Source organism: Physella acuta, unplaced genomic scaffold (genome assembly GCF_028476545.2).
Source record: "Physella acuta isolate Inbredline_101_S28 unplaced genomic scaffold, ASM2847654v3 ptg000065l, whole genome shotgun sequence".
Taxonomy (NCBI): domain Eukaryota; kingdom Metazoa; phylum Mollusca; class Gastropoda; family Physidae; genus Physella; species Physella acuta.
Genome location: NW_026731585.1, coordinates 342,474 through 360,969, shown reverse-complemented (window position 1 = coordinate 360,969; position 18,496 = coordinate 342,474). Strand labels below are relative to the sequence as shown.

The 18,496-nt window shown below is 40.7% G+C and overlaps 1 protein-coding gene across 3 annotated transcripts; it reads left to right on the top strand.

Moving 5' to 3' along the window:
• Nucleotides 1-9,142: 9,142 nt before the first annotated feature.
• On the top strand, nucleotides 9,143-17,875 carry LOC131951463 (uncharacterized). 3 transcript variants are annotated; one of them, XM_059313886.1, is made up of 4 exons: nucleotides 9,143-9,272; nucleotides 10,576-10,787; nucleotides 14,688-14,831; nucleotides 15,660-17,875. In XM_059313886.1, the coding sequence occupies exons 3-4, from the start codon at nucleotides 14,698-14,700 to the stop codon at nucleotides 17,761-17,763; spliced, it is 2,238 nt and encodes a 745-aa protein (XP_059169869.1). In that variant the 5' UTR covers nucleotides 9,143-9,272; nucleotides 10,576-10,787; nucleotides 14,688-14,697; the 3' UTR covers nucleotides 17,764-17,875. The 3 variants fall into 3 exon arrangements, with proteins under 3 accessions (XP_059169869.1, XP_059169878.1, XP_059169882.1); XM_059313895.1 differs by having other exon boundaries at nucleotides 10,573-10,787; XM_059313899.1 differs by lacking the exon at nucleotides 10,576-10,787.
• Nucleotides 17,876-18,496: the final 621 nt, after the last annotated feature.

Here is an 18,496-nt window from a genome sequence, read left to right as displayed (position 1 = left end):
CCGTGTTTAGCCCACCACAGGACATATGCCCCACCACCGTATTTATTAGCCCACCAAGACACCCCTTGTCTGACCCGTGTCAACATCCGGTCCAAAAACTGCACCCACTGACCTCATGGTATTCTCCAACGACACCAGACATCTCCATTCAAACACCTCCCCAACTCGGACAGGCCGGCACCCCTGGAACTGATGACCTTGGGCCTGTTGACCTTGGACCTGATGACCTTGCACCTGATGACCTTCTGCAGCCAGGTGACCCGGAAGGACACCGAGAAGTATTACTGCCACCAGGTGAGCCATCTATACAGGTAAGAGCAGGTAATCAGTTAATTAAGTGATGTCCCACTGAAGGTGAAATTAGTGTTAGATAATTAGCGTATTGCGTGCAGACATTCTCACAACAAAGACACCTATATCAGTATACAATTTTAAAAAGTAAGCGATCACTGATTCGTAAAAAGGTAGATAAAGTAGAGCTGCTCTTATCTACAACGTAATTGAAGCTATCGAGCGGTTAGTACAAAGATAAGTTACCTTTGTTTTCACCAACTCGAGTTGGGTACTCATTAGAGCTGAATTGACTCAGCGACAAACAAGGGGCCAGAAGTTGGGAAACAAACTCGAAACAAATGCTGGATCTCTCGATACCATCATCCAAATATAGTACTCGATACCGCTACTCCACTATTGTACTCGATGCCTTCAACTGTAGTGTTTAACATAGCCTTTACTCGATACCTGAACCACAGGCGTCGCGACCCTTCACGGCGCCCGGGGACAAACTTTCGATTTGCACCCCACCCCCTCGAACTTTTAATTTGTTTTTCCAACCCATTTTGGCGGCCCCTAAGGTCGGCGCCCGGGGACATATGTCCCCCCCCCCTGCCCCGCCCTTCGCTACGCCTCTGACCTTCACCCAGCTTTAGTATCGCTAACCGACTGTAGTATCGAAAACTTTCGCAACTCGATACCACCATTCTACTATTGTAGTCGATACCCCCAACTGTAGTACTCGATACAGCCTCTACACGATAACTGCACACAGCTTTAGTAATCGATACCGTTAACCTACTGTAGTATCGAAGCTTTCGCAACTCGGTACCGCCATTCTACGGAAGCACTCACTACTGTCACCGATATGTAATACTCAATACTGGCACTATTAACCCCCCACCCCCCACCACACACTCAGTAGCACTCGATACCACCGCTATTCGATACTCCCTCCCCTTCCCGATTCAAAAACTATTAGCGTTAAGACTTACGGCTGACGTCACTGAAATTACATAACACTGTCCAGATTATCCAGGTCTTTGATAACCTCTCCTTTAATGACCTCCAATGACCTCTTCAAACTTGCCTTAATAACCTGGTAGGCCTTTCAATACGCATAATTAATGACACTGTGATGACCTGCTTAATGTTGTTAATGAAAGAAGTGAAAACTTGGTCATTTGTTTTAGTCAATTTCATCAAGATAATCTTCCAATAGAAACATTTACGTTTGTAAGTTAGAACGTTAACAAAACGCCTCTCTAAAACAATAAACAGAAGTATCCATGAAAATTATATTCAAATAGTCATTGAACGACTGACTGCTATCACAAATAGTCCATTGAACAACCCAACAACAGAGATAACACCACCACAAACGGTCGAGTGAACGGTCCAACAACGATGCTAAGACCACAAACGAAAGTGAAACCGAAAGTCCAACGCAACACAGCGTGAATTTCTCACCAACCTACCGCTTCTGTGTTGTGATCGGGGCGTGAAGATTAGTTTACATCCGGGGTTTTCGCTGAACACAATCTTGACCTGATTAACCGACACAGATGTCATGTGTGTAAGCAAGCCTAGCTAGAAAGTTAGGTTTAGGGGTTAGGGTACGTATATGTGCGACATAAGTTAGGTTAAGGGTTTAGGTTAAGTATCTAACAGCCATAAGTTAGGTTTAGGGGTTAGGGTAGGTGACAGCCATAAGTTAGGTTTAGGGGTTAGGGTAGATATCTGTCAGCCATAAGTTAGGTTTAGGGTTTAGGGTAGGTATTTAACAGCCATAAGTTAGGTTTAGGGGTTAGGGTTGGTATCTAACAGCCATAAGTTAGGTTTAGGGGTTAGGGTTGGTATCTAACAGCCATAAGTTAGGTTTAGGGGTTAGGGTTGGTATCTAACAGCCATAAGTTAGGTTTAGGGGTTAGGGTTGGTATCTAACAGCCATAAGTTAGGTTTAGGGGTTAGGGTTGGTATCTAACAGCCATAAGTTAGGTTTAGGAGTTAGTGTAGCTAAATATCAGTCATAATTAAATGTTGTTATCGCTTATATCTCAGTTTTATGATACATAAAATACAAACCTAACAGTAACCCGAATACTAAAGCTAGCCTTAACCCGAACAATGTTCTTAGCAATAACCCTAACAATAAATTTAACACTAACCCCAACACTAATACTAACACTAACACTTATGCGAATGCAAACACGAACGTTAACCCTAATACTAACCTTATCCCGAACAATAACACTAACCTTAGCCCTAAGAATCTATACATATGATTCTCTTCTTGGAGACGCTAGAAAACACCAAGCTGTAAACGCGCTCTATATCACCCCACCCCTACATGATCTGGTGAGCTGTGGTTCACGCTAAATGTTTACAATCGTAGAGCCGGGTTTAGTGACGGCTATCCGGGGCAGATAATTTAGTTTGAAACGGTGGGGTGGGGGGGGGGTTGGAGAAAGGAGGGGGTGGGGGTAGTATCGTCCTTAACGACCTACTGATAGTGTTTTAAAGCAAATATTTTCAGTGGCAGCATTGGTACAGTCGAATACACAAATTAAGAATTACTGAAAAGTAGAAAATAAAACAACTAAATAGCGGCGTATGATATGCCGCGGGTCGGCTCGTAATCTTAAAACTAACTCTATACAAACCCTAACACAGTTACTAACACTAACCCTAACACTAAACCTCCCTCTATCCTTGAGAACTAATTTAGTCTTACGTTGAACATAATAACATATAGGCTTATATTGTTTTTTAAATGCTGCTTCTATTTAAATATGCTCATAAAATTAAGTTGTAGAAATGAAAATATAGTTTGGTTTGGTTGTCATGGTGTTAATCATCTAATTATTTATGTCGGAAAAAAGAAAGGGGAACTAGCAGGGGCGGAACTACAGTGCCGCCAGACCCCGCAATGCGGGGGGGGGGGGCCACGCCATTTAGGGGCCCACAGCCGACTATAATAATTTTTTTCATACTTGCGGTTGGATTATCTTTATTCTATAGACACCACCCCACGCTCTTGCATATTCTTTTTCCCTTTATTTTTAAACCACGGTGAAAGCGGAGTCCTCTTTCTCCTACAATCAAACTTATCAAAGATAACTAAACGTTCAAACCACTTCCATGACATATTTCCCTTTTTTAAATTGTCAAATAGGGCTCCTTTTAATAGATTTATACTAAAAAAATTAAAAAAACAATTATTTCTCTTAATTATTTTTTTTATAAAGTAGTTACTAAACAATGACATTGTATAAAAAGGAAATGTATTCAAAAATAGTAATATAAATACAAAAAAAAACGTAAAAATAAACATAACACGAGACACCATTACTTATACAAAGCTTGCATGGCTTATATTCTTTTGCCCGACTTAGAGGCCATAGGTCATATAACAGAGATAAAATAAAACTGATTTTAACAAAACGCGCTAAATAAATGGATCATTATTACACAAAAAAAAAAACAAAAAAAAACACGCTAATGCACTTAAACACATGACATGATGTTGTAATTTGTTTTAATTAGAAAAAAATTCTATTTAAACCCGAACAGGCCAGCAATGAGTATCTTGTGTTCGTATTTTGTGTTTGAATATATATATATATATATATATATATATATATATATATATATATATATATATATATATATATATATATATATATATATATATATATATATATATATAGGGGGGGGGCCTAAAAAATTTTTTTGCGGGGTGGCCCTTTTTTTCTAGTTCCGCCACTGGGAACTAGGTTGGCACATCTGGTAAAGGAACTTCTAAAGGGCAGAGGGCAGTCAAAATAAGAGCCTGATGTATCAATAATTTTTACGTAGCAAATCTGTCAACCGCAACTAAACAAGAGCTTGAATGTTTGAAATGTGCAAACCTGGTCCATCATACAATATAAGCCAGCACATTGCTAAACTTTGCTACATCTACTAGCGTTGTTTGGAGTTTCACTCATGGTTGGAGTTTTACTCATGTTTGGAGTTTCACTCATGGTTGGAGTTTTACTCATGTTTGGAGTTTTACTCATGTTTGGAGTTTTACTCATGTTTGGAGTTTTACTCATGTTTGGAGTTTTACTCATAACTCTGAAACTACTATCTCGTTTCGTTTAAGACAGCTGTTACTAAGTGGGAGACATGATTCTCAAAAAACATTACAAACGTGAGAAATTGACGAAAAAAAAACACACAGAATATCCATACCACGTAAAGCTGGTTACACGGTCAGTAAAATAATCACGCATGTCTACTTTGTTGACATTGACAACCCAAATTTTACAAGCAACTGAACCGCTTGAGACAAAATTTATGTTAACCTAAACATCTTCAATAAACATCGTGATGATTTGTTTGTCAGACATGTCGCAAGTCGGACACGTGACACCACTACATCATCGTGATGAATTTAATTGTGTTAAATTTGTTTTACATCAAATTCTAAATACTAAACACGATGTTACAATTTCATAAAACTCAGAATGTAGCAATATTCAATTGTCTTGTACGATGTTTGGTATTTTGATGATGTTTTGTCGTGAATGTTTTGTCGTTATTTTTGTTGCTGAATTCCTTTATGATATTTAGTTTTTTCATGCTGTTTTGTCGTGAATGAAGGTTGGGTTATTTTTGTTGCTGAATCTACTGTGTACAATATTGTGATGTCATACAGATAAATCTAGAAGAGAAACCTACCTTAAGATATGATGTTGGGTTCGATTTCTCGAGAAACGGATCGGATCGAAACTTTGTCGTCTCTAGCAGATAAGGTTGATCTTGACCTTACCACAGGTAACAATTGGTAGACCTAACGGGCAGGGGGTATACAATCTTGAGATAAGAAAAGGTGACAAGTGTGGCAGATGGGGTGAGGGGGGGGGGGGGTGATTGCTAACTACCTGGTGGATTCCGGTGATTGTCGTAGGTGAAGTAGAGCTTTTCATTGTATGCTTTTAGTGCGTGTGAAGTTAGTCAACATTTATTTGTGTTGTATTACAGATTACTAGATCCTACAGGAAAGATGTATCAGACATACATGACAGATGTATCAGAAATACATAACAGATGTATTAGAAATACATAACAGATGTATTAGAAATACATAACAGATGTATTAGACATACATGACAGATGTATTAGACATACATGACAGATGTATCAGACATACATAACAGATGTATCAGAAATACATAACAGATGTATCAGAAATACATAACAGATGTATTAGAAATACATAACAGATGTATCAGAAATACATAACAGATGTATCAGAAATACATAACAGATGTATTAGAAATACATGACAGATGTCAGCAGCATCCCCCCCCCCTGACACCCAACATCTTAGTCGTGTTGGGTACATGCAACAATCGCACGCTAAACACCGAGGTTTATGAATGTTTAAACTAACCCAAGGTCAAGAGGTCACTGTGTTTAGGCTGAGTTAATCTCATCAAAATAAATAAACTCCTTGCACAACTAATTCACGATCACCAATCATACGTCAAAACTTAGTCAATCATAAACAGAATAAAACGCAGTTTTAGATTCTTATTGTAATTTACATTGTAATATTAGTATATAAATTATAAGATGTTTACCATGAGCGTTATAATGATTTTTGAAATAAGAAACTGAATTTTCATTCACCCGTTTTAGCACTTACCCGTATCCAGCAATGTGTCGTTTATTTAAAAGTTTTAAAAAAAACTTTAACGAGACACGTCAATTGCCATCATGTTGTGTGAGTACTGTAAAAATCTGAAGATGACTCACTTCCCGTGTTGACATTGTACTCATTAGTGCTCACGATTTTACGCCGAGTTGTTTGTAGTTGTCGTTCCTGACTAAGATTTTTGGCATTTACTAGATTTGTCGTCACAGATTAATTTCTCACCCCCTGATGAAATTTTTGTCGCCCCTGATTCGGTTTGTCGCCCCTGATTAAATATTTGTCGCCCTTGATTAAATATTTGTCGCCCCTGATTAAATATTTGTCGCCCCTGATTAATTATTTGTCGCCCCTGATTAGGTTTGTTCCCCTGATTAATTATTTGTCGCCCCTGATAAGGTTTGTCGCCCCTGATTAATTATTTGTCGCCCCTGATAAGGTTTGTTCCCCTGATTAATTATTTGTCGCCCCTGATTAGGTTTGTTCCCCTGATGAATTATTTGTCGCCCCTGATAAGGTTTGTCGCCCCTGATTAATTATTTGTCGCCCCTGATAAGGTTTGTCGCCCCTGATAAGGCTTGTCGCCCCTGATTAATTATTTGTCGCCCCTGATTAGGTTTGTTCCCCTGATTAATTATTTGTCGCCCCTGATTAGGTTTGTTCCCCTGATTAATTATTTGTCGCCCCTGATAAGGTTTGTCGCCCCTGATAAGGTTTGTCGCCCCTGATAAGGTTTGTCGCCCCTGATAAGGTTTGTCGCCCCTGATAAGGTTTGTCACCCCTGATTAGGTTTGTTCCCCTGATTAGGTTTGTTCCCCTGATTAGGTTTGTTCCCCTGATTAGATATATCTCCCAATCCAACAGTTTCTTGATCACAAGTGCGTAAACTTCAGTCCTTGATTGAGGGCATGTAAAAAAAAAAAATCCCCAAAAATCCTTTTTTAATTATCTTCTATGTTTTATGTTAAATGTTTAGAAATTTTACATTCATTTCCGTGTAGGAGGCTAACGTACATTGGAATTTCCAATTGGCAGTGACCTCATTGTCACCTATTCGACTCCCCTTCCAACATGTACATACACAAGTGTACATAGAAATATACACATGTGTACAGACACGTTTAACACCTCAACACACAAGTACACACACTTCAACAAATTCAAACACGTATCTAGATATGTACCAACATATTGTACATAACAACATACAATTTGTTTTTTTACACCCGTTTATAAAAAAAAAAAACTGGAATAGACCAAGATGTTCACTGGACTGTGACGTCTGTATATGGGGAAACCCTGAGACGGGGGAGGAAGGGGGGGGGGGTGGCTGGAAATTTACGGTTTCCAGACACGGGTGTAAGTGGAGTGAAAAATTGTAGAGGAGGGTGGCTGGGGTGGGGGGTGGTGGTGAGGTTTGGGGGGGGGGGGGGTGGACATACATCAGATTTAAAAACACCTATTCCATTGAAATGCTAGCGTGCAGAGGTGTATTTGCTTTTTCCATTTTAGTTGCAAAGTTTTAATTACAAGACATTAAGCCCAAACAAAGTAGTCCAACTACAGGAACTATTTTCATACTTTTCGGAGCGAATGATTTAAATATTTAAAGTGTATTTGAAATTTACATGTTATTACAATGCTACAGTTTTACGTCCGGTTATAGATAATTGTTTTAAAAAAACTCAACATAAATGTATGTCTAATAGTTTCTTTATTTTTTTTGTGATTTGTTTTATTTATTTCCATTTGTCTCTGGGATACCCTCCCCATGATCCTCTCCCACACTCTCCACTACATCTTCTAGAACATTCTACACGTCACACTTCCTTCTTCAGTCGTCTCTCAATGATCTAATACACCACATCTTCTAGTACATTCTACACGTCCCCCTTCCTCCCCCCCCCCCCCCCAGTCGTCTCTCAATGATCTAATATCCCACATTTTCTAGAACATTCTACACGTCACACTTCCTCCCCCCCCCCCCACAGGTCGTCCCTCTGTGATCTAATACTCCACATTTTCTAGAACATTCTACACGTCACACTTCCCCCCCCCCCCAGTCTCCTCTCAATGATCTAATCCTCCAAATCTTGTCACGCTCCTCTCTTTCAACAGAAAATAATTTCTACATTAAAAAACAAACCAATAGAAAAATGAACTTGTTAAAACTTTCGACGTCCTTAAAACAGGGCATGACGAATCCAATTATTACTCATAATTACGCAACACCTATCTCTTAATTACAAAGGTCAAATAAAATATTTCTCAGAGATAATCCCACTTTAAGTGTGTACGTCAGCTTTCAGTGGTTCTTTCAATCGTTAATCGTGTGAACTTGCAACCATTCTAAACTCTAAACTTACTCTTGTGAACTTGCAACGATTCTAAACTCTAAACAAATTCCTGTGAAATTGCAATTTCTCGAACCACTAAACATAATCTTGAAATTACAACCATTCCAAACACTAAACATATCTTGTCAACTTGCAATCATTCTAAACTCTAAACCCGCCCTTGAACTACTATAATCGTATTAATCAAAATAGTCTCATGACCTACGGAAAAGCGGTCACCCTCGGTTTTTTTCCCCAGATGACATCATCATTACTTCGCGGAAGGAAGGCTTTGTTAGGAAATTAAATGAAATTTAATTGATTAGGATCAGTGTTTCTTCCAGACATTTTTCTCCGGGGGGGGGGGGGGGGTCACTTGATATTTTCGGGGGGGGGGGGGTGAGGGGCGGACAACATTTTCCATTTTCTGGTCACTGGTATAAGCATGTTTTCTATATAAATTCCGTTTCTTTCGGGAGGGGGGGGGGGGGGGGCGGTAGACTTTCTAAGGGGGGAGGGGCGCCCAAAGGGATGCCTGGAAGAAACTGATTAGGATTTAGGCCCTTTGATACTATGTAACGAAGGTAGTGTAAGGAAACCTTGTTGCATGAGGTAGGTTAGACCAGCTGACACCCTATGTGAGGGAATTGACCAGCAACCAGTGTTTCTTCCAGACTTGAAGAGATGCCTGGAAGAAACACTGCCAGCAACTTACCAGGAAATGGTTTGGGTAACACAGGGGAACCCCCGCGTGACAGCGCATGTAGGTCAAGGTTCACGACCTGTGTCAAACGCTTCTATCCAGGCGTGTGTCATATCCGTTGGTAAAATATTGTGTACCGTACAGTACACACGTGTAGCTGGCAAATCACATACAACATATCACATGTCACGGACCCAGCAATAAGGAGTACCTGTCGTTGATTCTATCAGGATGTGGTCGTCACCTTAGCGTGAAATGGGTAAATACTGCCATGTGTTGTTTTATTTTTAAGTTACTTTTAGTTTCGGTTTTAAAATGTTCATTCAAACACGGCTAATATGGCCGAGAGGATACTACGTTAGATTTTACAGGCAGGGCCACTGTAAATATAGACATCGCGAATGTCGGGTTAATGTTTTTATTGAAACTGCGATAAACACGCGAAAACATTCGCGGAAGTTGATTAAGTAGCATATAAAATTTGTGTGCTAAAATTCATTGTCTTTTTCCGTCGAGCCTATGACACATGGGGAAGATAAGGTAGAGTTTGTCTGTTTCAAAATCCTCGTCGAAGTGTGGCCAGCACCAATTAGGGCTGGGGAGGCTCAGAGAAGTTCGACAGACTCTTCCGGGATCCGAACTCGGGACTTTCAGGATAGCGGTCGTATACTCTAGCGTACGACCACGCCGTTCCGTAGAGAGTTAGTCTGTGTTATAGAGTCATGTGATTAGACAAAACGTGATCGTCCATTCACGTTACAGGAATCTTTACCGACAGTTACGAATTGACGAAATAATATTTTTCAAAAAGTTGTAGCTCCTTTAAATAAACTCACAAAGTTCCACAAAAATAACACAAATATACAAGAAAGTAAACTAAATCCACTCAAATATAGAAACATTCACTAAGTCGCTCTTCTTAAACATATAATTAAGTGATTATTACCTTTGATATTTTTACCTTGAGAAATTAATATGTGACAATGGCACATGATTGTGTGATAATGGCACATGGATGTGTGGGTTTTGACACAATGATTGTGTGATTTTATTACATGAGTGTCTGATTTTATCACATGATTGTGAGATTGTATTACAATGTTTGTGCTATCTTGGCACATGATTGTGTGACAATATCACGTGATTATGTGATTTTATCACAAAGTTTGGCACATGATTGTGTGATATTGACACATGTTTGTGTGATATTGGCACATGATTGTGTGATATTGGCACATGATTGTGTGATATTGACACATGATTGTGTGACATCGGCACATGATTGTGTGAACTTGGACATGATTGTGTGATATTGACACATGATTGTATGAACTTTGAACATGATTGTGTAAACTTTGAACATGATTGTGTGACATCGGCACATGATTGTGTGAATTTTGAACATGATTGTGTAAGCCACCCCCACATCTTGATTCAGCTCACACTACCCCTCCATCAACTCAATTCCCCCAAAAAACACACACGATCTATTTTAAGATGCGTGCTCTTATAGTTCCGTTATCAGCGTAATCAAGTTTTTATACCGTCCATCTTGTCAGCAGATTTCTGAGTCAGTTGTGTCAGGATTCGTGACTTCAGGAGTGGGAGTGGGTTCAGTCAAGATTCGTAACTTCAGGAGTCTAAGTGAGTCAAGATTCGTAACTCTATGAGTCAATGTGTCAACATGAATGTCTCGAATCTAGAAAGGCTAACCTCGAGATCTCGGTGTGGACAGTTTTCGAACCTGCATTCTTGGGATTATGCTGGACAGCTGGTAGGTGATTGTCTGATTTGTATCCAAATTTCCATTTACTATCCAGACCTGACGCTTTATATCCATCCATGATCCATACCTGTGGCTTTATATCCATCCAACCTTATATCCAGACCTATGGCTTTATATCCACAGACCGTCATCCACCCAGATTTATCTGACGTCTCTAACGTCTGAATTCCAATGCCCTGGGTCTGCCCCCCCCCCCAAGTCATCAAACCATCTAAGCCTAGGCCTTACCTGTGGCATTTTACCTTTGGAGTTTTTGGTTATAAATTTGATGAAAACTTAAAAACAAAATTACGTGCGTTGTTTTAATGTGATTTCAAAGCGACCCAGGATGTGGTTGTGTGGTTATTTACTTGGCATAGCTAATCCATAGGATGCAACAAAGCTTCAGTTTCAAAGCTTCAGTTTAGGTTACATGACAGGAATGTTAGTCAGCTAGGTGTATTTACACTCATAGTTTAGTTTTGTATTTTGTTTTCCAACATTGAACTTTTCCCAGAGGTGCTTGCATGATGCAAGTGATAATCTAAACTAAGATGCAGGCAAGGTTAGGACTGAGTTTTATTTGAGACTTAGTTTTCGTTAAAGTTAGGACTGTTGTTAAGGGCGGTATTTGTCATTAAAATTACCACTAGACACGCATCCTTTAGACATTGGACTACCAAATAGACAAACATCCTTTAGACATTGAACTACCAAATTACCATTGGACTACCATATTGCCACTAGACAAAAGTCCTTTAGACATTGGACGACCACATTACCACTAGACACGCATCCTTTAGACATTGGACTACCAAATAATCATTGGACTACCAAATTACCATTAGACTACCCAATTACCATTGGACTACCAAATTACCATTGGTCTACCAAATTACAAATGGACTACCAAATTACCAACATTGGACTACCAAATTACCAACATTGGACTACCAAATTACCACTAGACACGCATCCTTTACCTCGGCTTGAGAGACTACCACTCCCTCTGTTATCATGAACTATTTGATGCCCACCTATCGGCTGCCCCACAATCACATCCACACAGTCAACTGAACGAATATCACACTCTAGCTGTCTTTCTCAGCCAATCAAAATGTTAGATTTAGTTGCGATATCCCAACAGTTTATTTATAGATAACGATTTTTCTTTTTCGTAGGTTTCGCTTTCAATTTCAGTGTGTATGGCGAAAAGTCATAAATCAATTTAAAAATATTTCTTTGATATTTAAAGAGAAGGCTAAGGATTGTGTGTTTCAACTGCAATGGTACATTAAATTTTTTATTAAAAACATTTGTTTAACATCACTGTGACCCAGATTAAGTTTAACATCTCTGTGACCTACATCAAGTTTAACATCACTGTGACCTACATCAAGCTTAACATCACTGTGACCTAAATCAAGTTTAACATCACTGTGACCTAGATCAAGTATAGCATCACAGGACTCAGGAGATTTTAATTTTTTTTTAACCAATCCGCTTTAACTACGAGCTAAGTGGGGTAATTAAGTGATAACTTGTCACATTGTCTCACGGTTCTAAACCACTATTCATAGATTCTAGTTTTTAAACATCTTTTTGTCTAGTTGGTAAAGTGGAGTACAGCTGTTGGATTATAGAGACTTGTCGTAATATGTTGGATTATAGAGACCTCTCATAATATGAAGCACAACTATTGAATTGTAGGGAACCTTAGTTGTAATATAGAGCACAATTGTTGGATTATAGAGACGTTAGGAATTATAGATTTGCTGAGTGCAGACTTCGTAACGAGGAATATTAAAATATATATTTTGACGTCAAACAAAACTAGAACTTATGAAGTTTGGGCTTAAAACAAAATTTTATGATGTTTGGACGCGAAACTAAACTAGAATATGAAGTTTGGACGTCAAACAGAACTAGAACATATGAAGTTTGGACGTCAAACAGAACTAGAACATGAAGTTTGGACGTCAAACAGAACTAGAACATATGAAGTTTGGACGTCAAACAGAACTAGAACATATGAAGTTTGGACGTCAAACAAAACTAGAACATAAAAAGTTTGGACGTCAAACTAGTATATATGAAGGCTGGACGTCAAACTAGAACATATGACGTATGGACGTCCTAGAGAGTGACACCCACGACGTCTGTGACGTCCTACAGAAACACCAAACACACCAGAGAATACCAAACACACCAGAGAACACCAACCACACCAGAGAACACCAGCCACACTAGAGAAACACCAACCACACCAGAGAACACCAACCACACCAGAGAACACCAACCACACCAGAGAACACCAACCACACCAGAGAACACCAACCACACCAGAGAACACCAGCCACACTAGAGAAACACCAACCACACCAGAGAACACCAACCACACCAGAGAACACCAACCACACCAGAGAACACCAGCCACACTAGAGAAACACCAACCACACCAGAGAACACCAACCACACCAGAGAACACCAACCACACCAGAGAACACCAGCCACACTAGAGAAACACCAACCACACCAGAGAACACCAACCACACCAGAGAACACCAACCACACCAGAGAACACCAACCACACCAGAGAAACACCAACCAGAAACACGGAACGTCAAGATCTTACACATTTAATCCATCATTGTGATTTGATTAAAATCCAGATTCATTGTGTTTTTTTTTATTAATCCCTATTCAATTTACGCGTGATTAGGTTTTAACCCTTTGAGCCCGGGCCTCCCTGGCCTAATTTCTCCCATTACCTGAGCTCCCAGGCCCAAACCAATTTTCACTTATCTGCTTCTAACTTTGCCTATAACTTTTGAACCGTTTGAGATAATCAAGCCAACTTTGGTATCCAGACTCAGGATCAAACAACAATGCAGCAAGATTCTGAAATTCTTTAATTTTTTTTACAATGTTTGAACAAACAATGTATATAAAACGAACACATAATTATTGTTTTGATAGAACATAGAAGAAAACAATTTACATTTAGTAATTGTTTTGTTATTATTGATATCTGGCCATACTAGTTCATCGCCAGAAGTCCTCTTGTGTGTGATAAATTTCAAAACAGTTATCACTGCCGGACCCGATGCAAAGAAAAACTTCGCATGTTTTGCACCAGTAAACAGTTGTTTTTTCGTTTCGGCAAGTCTTTGTCCTTGGCACCAAGTGCATCAGAACGTACTTGAACAGTTTCATTGTCACTGTCAATTTCAATGTCACTGAGTTCAGTCTCAAATTCAACGTCACTATCATCACAATATAGACCAGTAATATTATCTTCTTCATCAGAATCAATAAGTAGTTGTATTGATGAGATGCAGTCATTCTACTTCTTTTGTTGATATTTCGGTCTTTTGCTTCATCTTTTGCACCAACTTTATGTGATGAAATCGACGTCTGTGGCTCAGCTTTTCGTTTCGGCGGCATTGCTACGAAATGTAAACACTTTCACTTTTCCTAAAATCTATTTTTAGAATCATAATCCCGACTAAAAAGACATATGCTCAGTTTTAGTCAGTCTTCCGCAAATTTATTTAATTAGACGGTATACTGGCCGCTAGGAATATGACGCTAGATCATCGGGCCGGAAAACCGGCTTTTCGGACATAAATGCCTAATGTTGAAGCCGGTTTACCGGCCTGGCGGGCTCAAAGGGTTAATAAATCCCAGTTTCCTCAACGTGTGATTAGGTTTTAATTAATCCTTGTTTCCTTAATTCACCTGTGATTAGGGTATAATTAGTTTTATTTTTCTTAGCATGTTATTAGGATTTTAAAAAATCCTAGTTTCCTTAACATGTGATAATGTTTTGATTTCCCAGTTAACTCGCATGAGACTTCTTAAATTTCCCTTATTGAAAACTCACTATGTGAACAAAAATCTTTGCAGACGATGTAGGATGGACACGGTGCTAGCGGTGATGATTGTAGTCACGTCTGCTGGCTGGACCCTCCAGGCTCACTTCTGCCCCATAGCAGCGAAGGGTCAAGAATTCAGCTTAGAATGTCCTGGATCTTTGCCAAAGGACATCAGGTAAACTATAATTGATAGGGCTCATCATCATCATCAATCCTTTATGGCCCCTGGGGAGCAAAGGGCTGCAACCACACATCTCCAGCGGACTCGGTTTTGGGCTGCTCCTCTAATCTGTGCCCATGAGAGCCCAGCTGTTTTTGCCTCGTCTTCAACCGTTCTCTCATGTTTTCTTTGGCCGGCCCACCCTCCTTTTCCCCTGGGGATTCCAGTCATTGATGGGGCTAGTCATATAAAAATTGTACTGGTGGGTATGTGTTTTCAATCTTTAGTCCTTAACGTCTTGGTGTTTGACGGTGTCGTTAAAAAACATAATAATTCTCGTTTATTAAGCTATGTACACTTTAGAATTACAATCTATTCTGACAAGTCTAACGACGTAAAACACAAATCCTAGACACTTAAGCATTTACACAGAACTAAACTGCACTAACGTGGTAGAACAAAACAGATTGATTAAAACCTGAATTACGTTGCCATGCACCTTATGAACACGTACACAAACAAGCACAAACCGGACAATGATCACGTGATTACAGACAGCTCACAACACGTGGAGTGACCACGTGGTTACAGACAGCTCACAACACGTGTAGTACCACGAGCGAACGACACAGGTCACTAAGTACAAATAAAACAACAAGCTTTTAAATGCACTGAACATAAGCAAATAAAACTAATGATAACTATTTCTGAAAATAAATAAATAAAACTAATGATAACTATTTCTGAAAATAAATAAATAAAACTAATGATAACTATTTCTGAAAATAAATAAATAAAACTAATGATAACTATTTCCTACATGAAGAAATTTTTTTTCTCCAGGTTTATCCATTGGATAAGCTCAAAAGGCGGCGGAAAGTTGAAAGACATCGGCAACTGCTATTTCGCAGACGATTGCGTCCTGTCTGACAATGCAAAAGAGCGAGGCTTTAAGGTAGATTGGATATCGACTGAAACACATTTTTCAACTAAGTTCTCCATTGACAACGTCACCAATTCTATGAACGGTTTGCAGATCAAGTGTGAGTTATACAACACGGAAACAGAAGATACACATATTTTGATGACGTGTGAGATAGCTGTGTACCACCTGGCGAAACCTCCGACTTGCCAGGCGGTCGTTCAACCCAACAACACTGTCACGGTGTCCTGCCGCGCCCCTCAGGTTTTACCTGGCATAGTGTGCTATCTTTACAACAAAGAAACCAACACTTGGATCACAATGGATTCGATAAAAACTCAATTAAATAGCCAGTATTACTCCGTGTCTTGTTCGACAAATTTTAGACCAGTTTATTCCGGAAGTCAAAGTTTCCAGGTAAAAATAGTACCGGAGATCGCCACCAACATTGAAGACATTGAAAAACACGCGTCATTTTTAACAACAAATGATGTTTTTGCCAACGCTAAGCCCTCCCTCAGATTAACACTGCCGGCAGTAACAAAAGCCTGTCATGACACCACCAACACCCTACAGTTTTCCTGTACAGCTTACATGCCAGATAAACCGTCTTTAACCTGCTCAATGGGAGGGCAAGTCTTAAACTATAAGGAAGTTTTGGTTAGTAACAACGTCACGAACGGCAACGTCTTTGTTAAATTTAATTTCACATATCAATTAAAAATAAGCCCTTCAGACAATGGAACAGTTATCCTTTGTGTGGCTAAGGACGCTAAAAAACCTTCTGAGGAAATTCGCGAGTGGGCGGTGCTGGTGCTATCCGTACCTCCGACGCAACCTCCCGTGTTCATAGCGAGGGACGGGACGAGGTTCTATAGCAGCTTGCAGGTGAAGGTCAACCTTACCGCCACGTTTTACTGCCAGATGGACGGGGTGTCTGCCATCAACGTGACCTGCATGGGTTCGAACACGCGACGGTCTTTTCTCAACGCCAGCAACATCGTCGCTGTCAGCATCAGCGGCAGCGAAGGTATCCGAACCTGCGTCTGCGCGGCCACGCACCCGTCTGGTTGCGACCTCCCACAAACTCGCATCAGCATCACCAGCGGCGCCTCAACACCACATGCTACATCGAACAACATCCGTCTTTTGTACTACATCGTCGGCTCAAGCGTTGCTGTCGTCGTTATAGTTCTTCTTTTAACTGTCATTGTCGTCATCTACAAATACAGACACGCTTTATACAACTACTACAACTCTCCTCGATCTACCCAGCATGTTTATACCTACATAGAATTACCCACAATCCCTATCGACCAGGCCCCATCCCTCCCAGACCGCCCCCAATCACCAACTCACGAGACCCCGCCCCCAGTTCCACATCGCCCCAAATCATACGAGAAGCATTACGTCAATCAGGATGTCCTCACCATTCCATCACAAGCAGACGGCTACAACAAACTCGACTTCGAGTCTGGGCCCGAGAAAAGCGCACTCGCCAGACCCGACTCACCGGAAACCACACCTAAAGTCTTTGAGGAGATCACCGACGTCAGCGACGCCGTCACCAAACACGACAGCATCAACGACAACTTGAACGAGTACATCATCGCCACCACCCCGGTGGAATATTTCCAGACGCGAGAGAAAGAGGTCATCCCATCGGCCATGTCCGAGACATATCTAGACTCCAGCTATTCCGTCAATGAACCACAATGCAGCCGGCTGTCCTCGTCTAGCTTTCGTCAATCTCCGCCCAGCATTCGGGAGTCTTCGGCCATTTTCCATCCGTTGTCGCCCAGCATTCGGCAATCTCCACCCAGCATTCGGCAATCTCCGCCGAGCATTCGGCAATCTCCGCCGAGCATTCGGGAGTCGTCGTCCAGTTTTCCTCAGTCCCCAATCTCTGGGTGTAACGATTTGAACACAGCGGACAATCTCAGTCGGGGACTTGGCACCCACTGCAATATTGTCCATCACAACGATTCAAGTGACAGCAATAATGACACTGACACTGACACTTGACAATCAGATGACACTCAAAACTTGACAGTCAGGTGACGCTGAAAACTTGACAGTCGGAAATGTCTGTAAAAAACGTGTAAATACAAATGTTAATTCAACTTCAACAATTACAATTTTCGTACAAATTGTTTTTTTAAGTAGCCTAGAGGAAATATCGAAAGTAGTCTGTATCAGTTAAGGCGCAGAATAATTGTTTTAATTAAATACCAACCAGCCGTATGTAACCAATTGATTTTAGTGGCGTGTTATCGACCCCAGACCATTATTCTTGATTTTCCGCATCACTGCCCAAGAGAGACAACACCTATCGCCTCTTCACACCTTGCCACATAGCAGTGTGTTAAATATACACATCAATGACAATCTTTAGGACAAGGATGGGAAGGTGTGGGCGTGACGTACCAGGACGTAGATTAGTTCTTGACAAGTGGGTTCACGACACGATGTAGCCAGCCCGTGCAACCCGCCCACAAGATCCACCAACTCGCCCATACAACCCGCCCACTAACCACCCCGTACCAACCGTCCATAATACCCGCCTAGACCACCCACCAACGCGCCCACACAAGCCACCAACCCGCCAATACGTCCACACAAGCCACCAACCCGCCCACGCAACCCACCAACCCGCCCACGCAACCCACCAACCCGCCCACACAAGCCACCAACCCGCCAATACAACCTACCCACACAACCCACCAACCCGCCCACACAACCCACCAACCCGCCCACA

Bases quoted from the DNA above. Each gene is read 5' to 3' on its own strand.
- LOC131951463 (XM_059313899.1), top strand. From the start codon at position 14,698: ATGGACACGGTGCTAGCGGTGATGATTGTAGTCACGTCTGCTGGCTGG. The intron at 14,832-15,659 runs GTAAACTATAAT...TTTTTTCTCCAG, and splicing joins TCTTTGCCAAAGGACATCAG to GTTTATCCATTGGATAAGCT.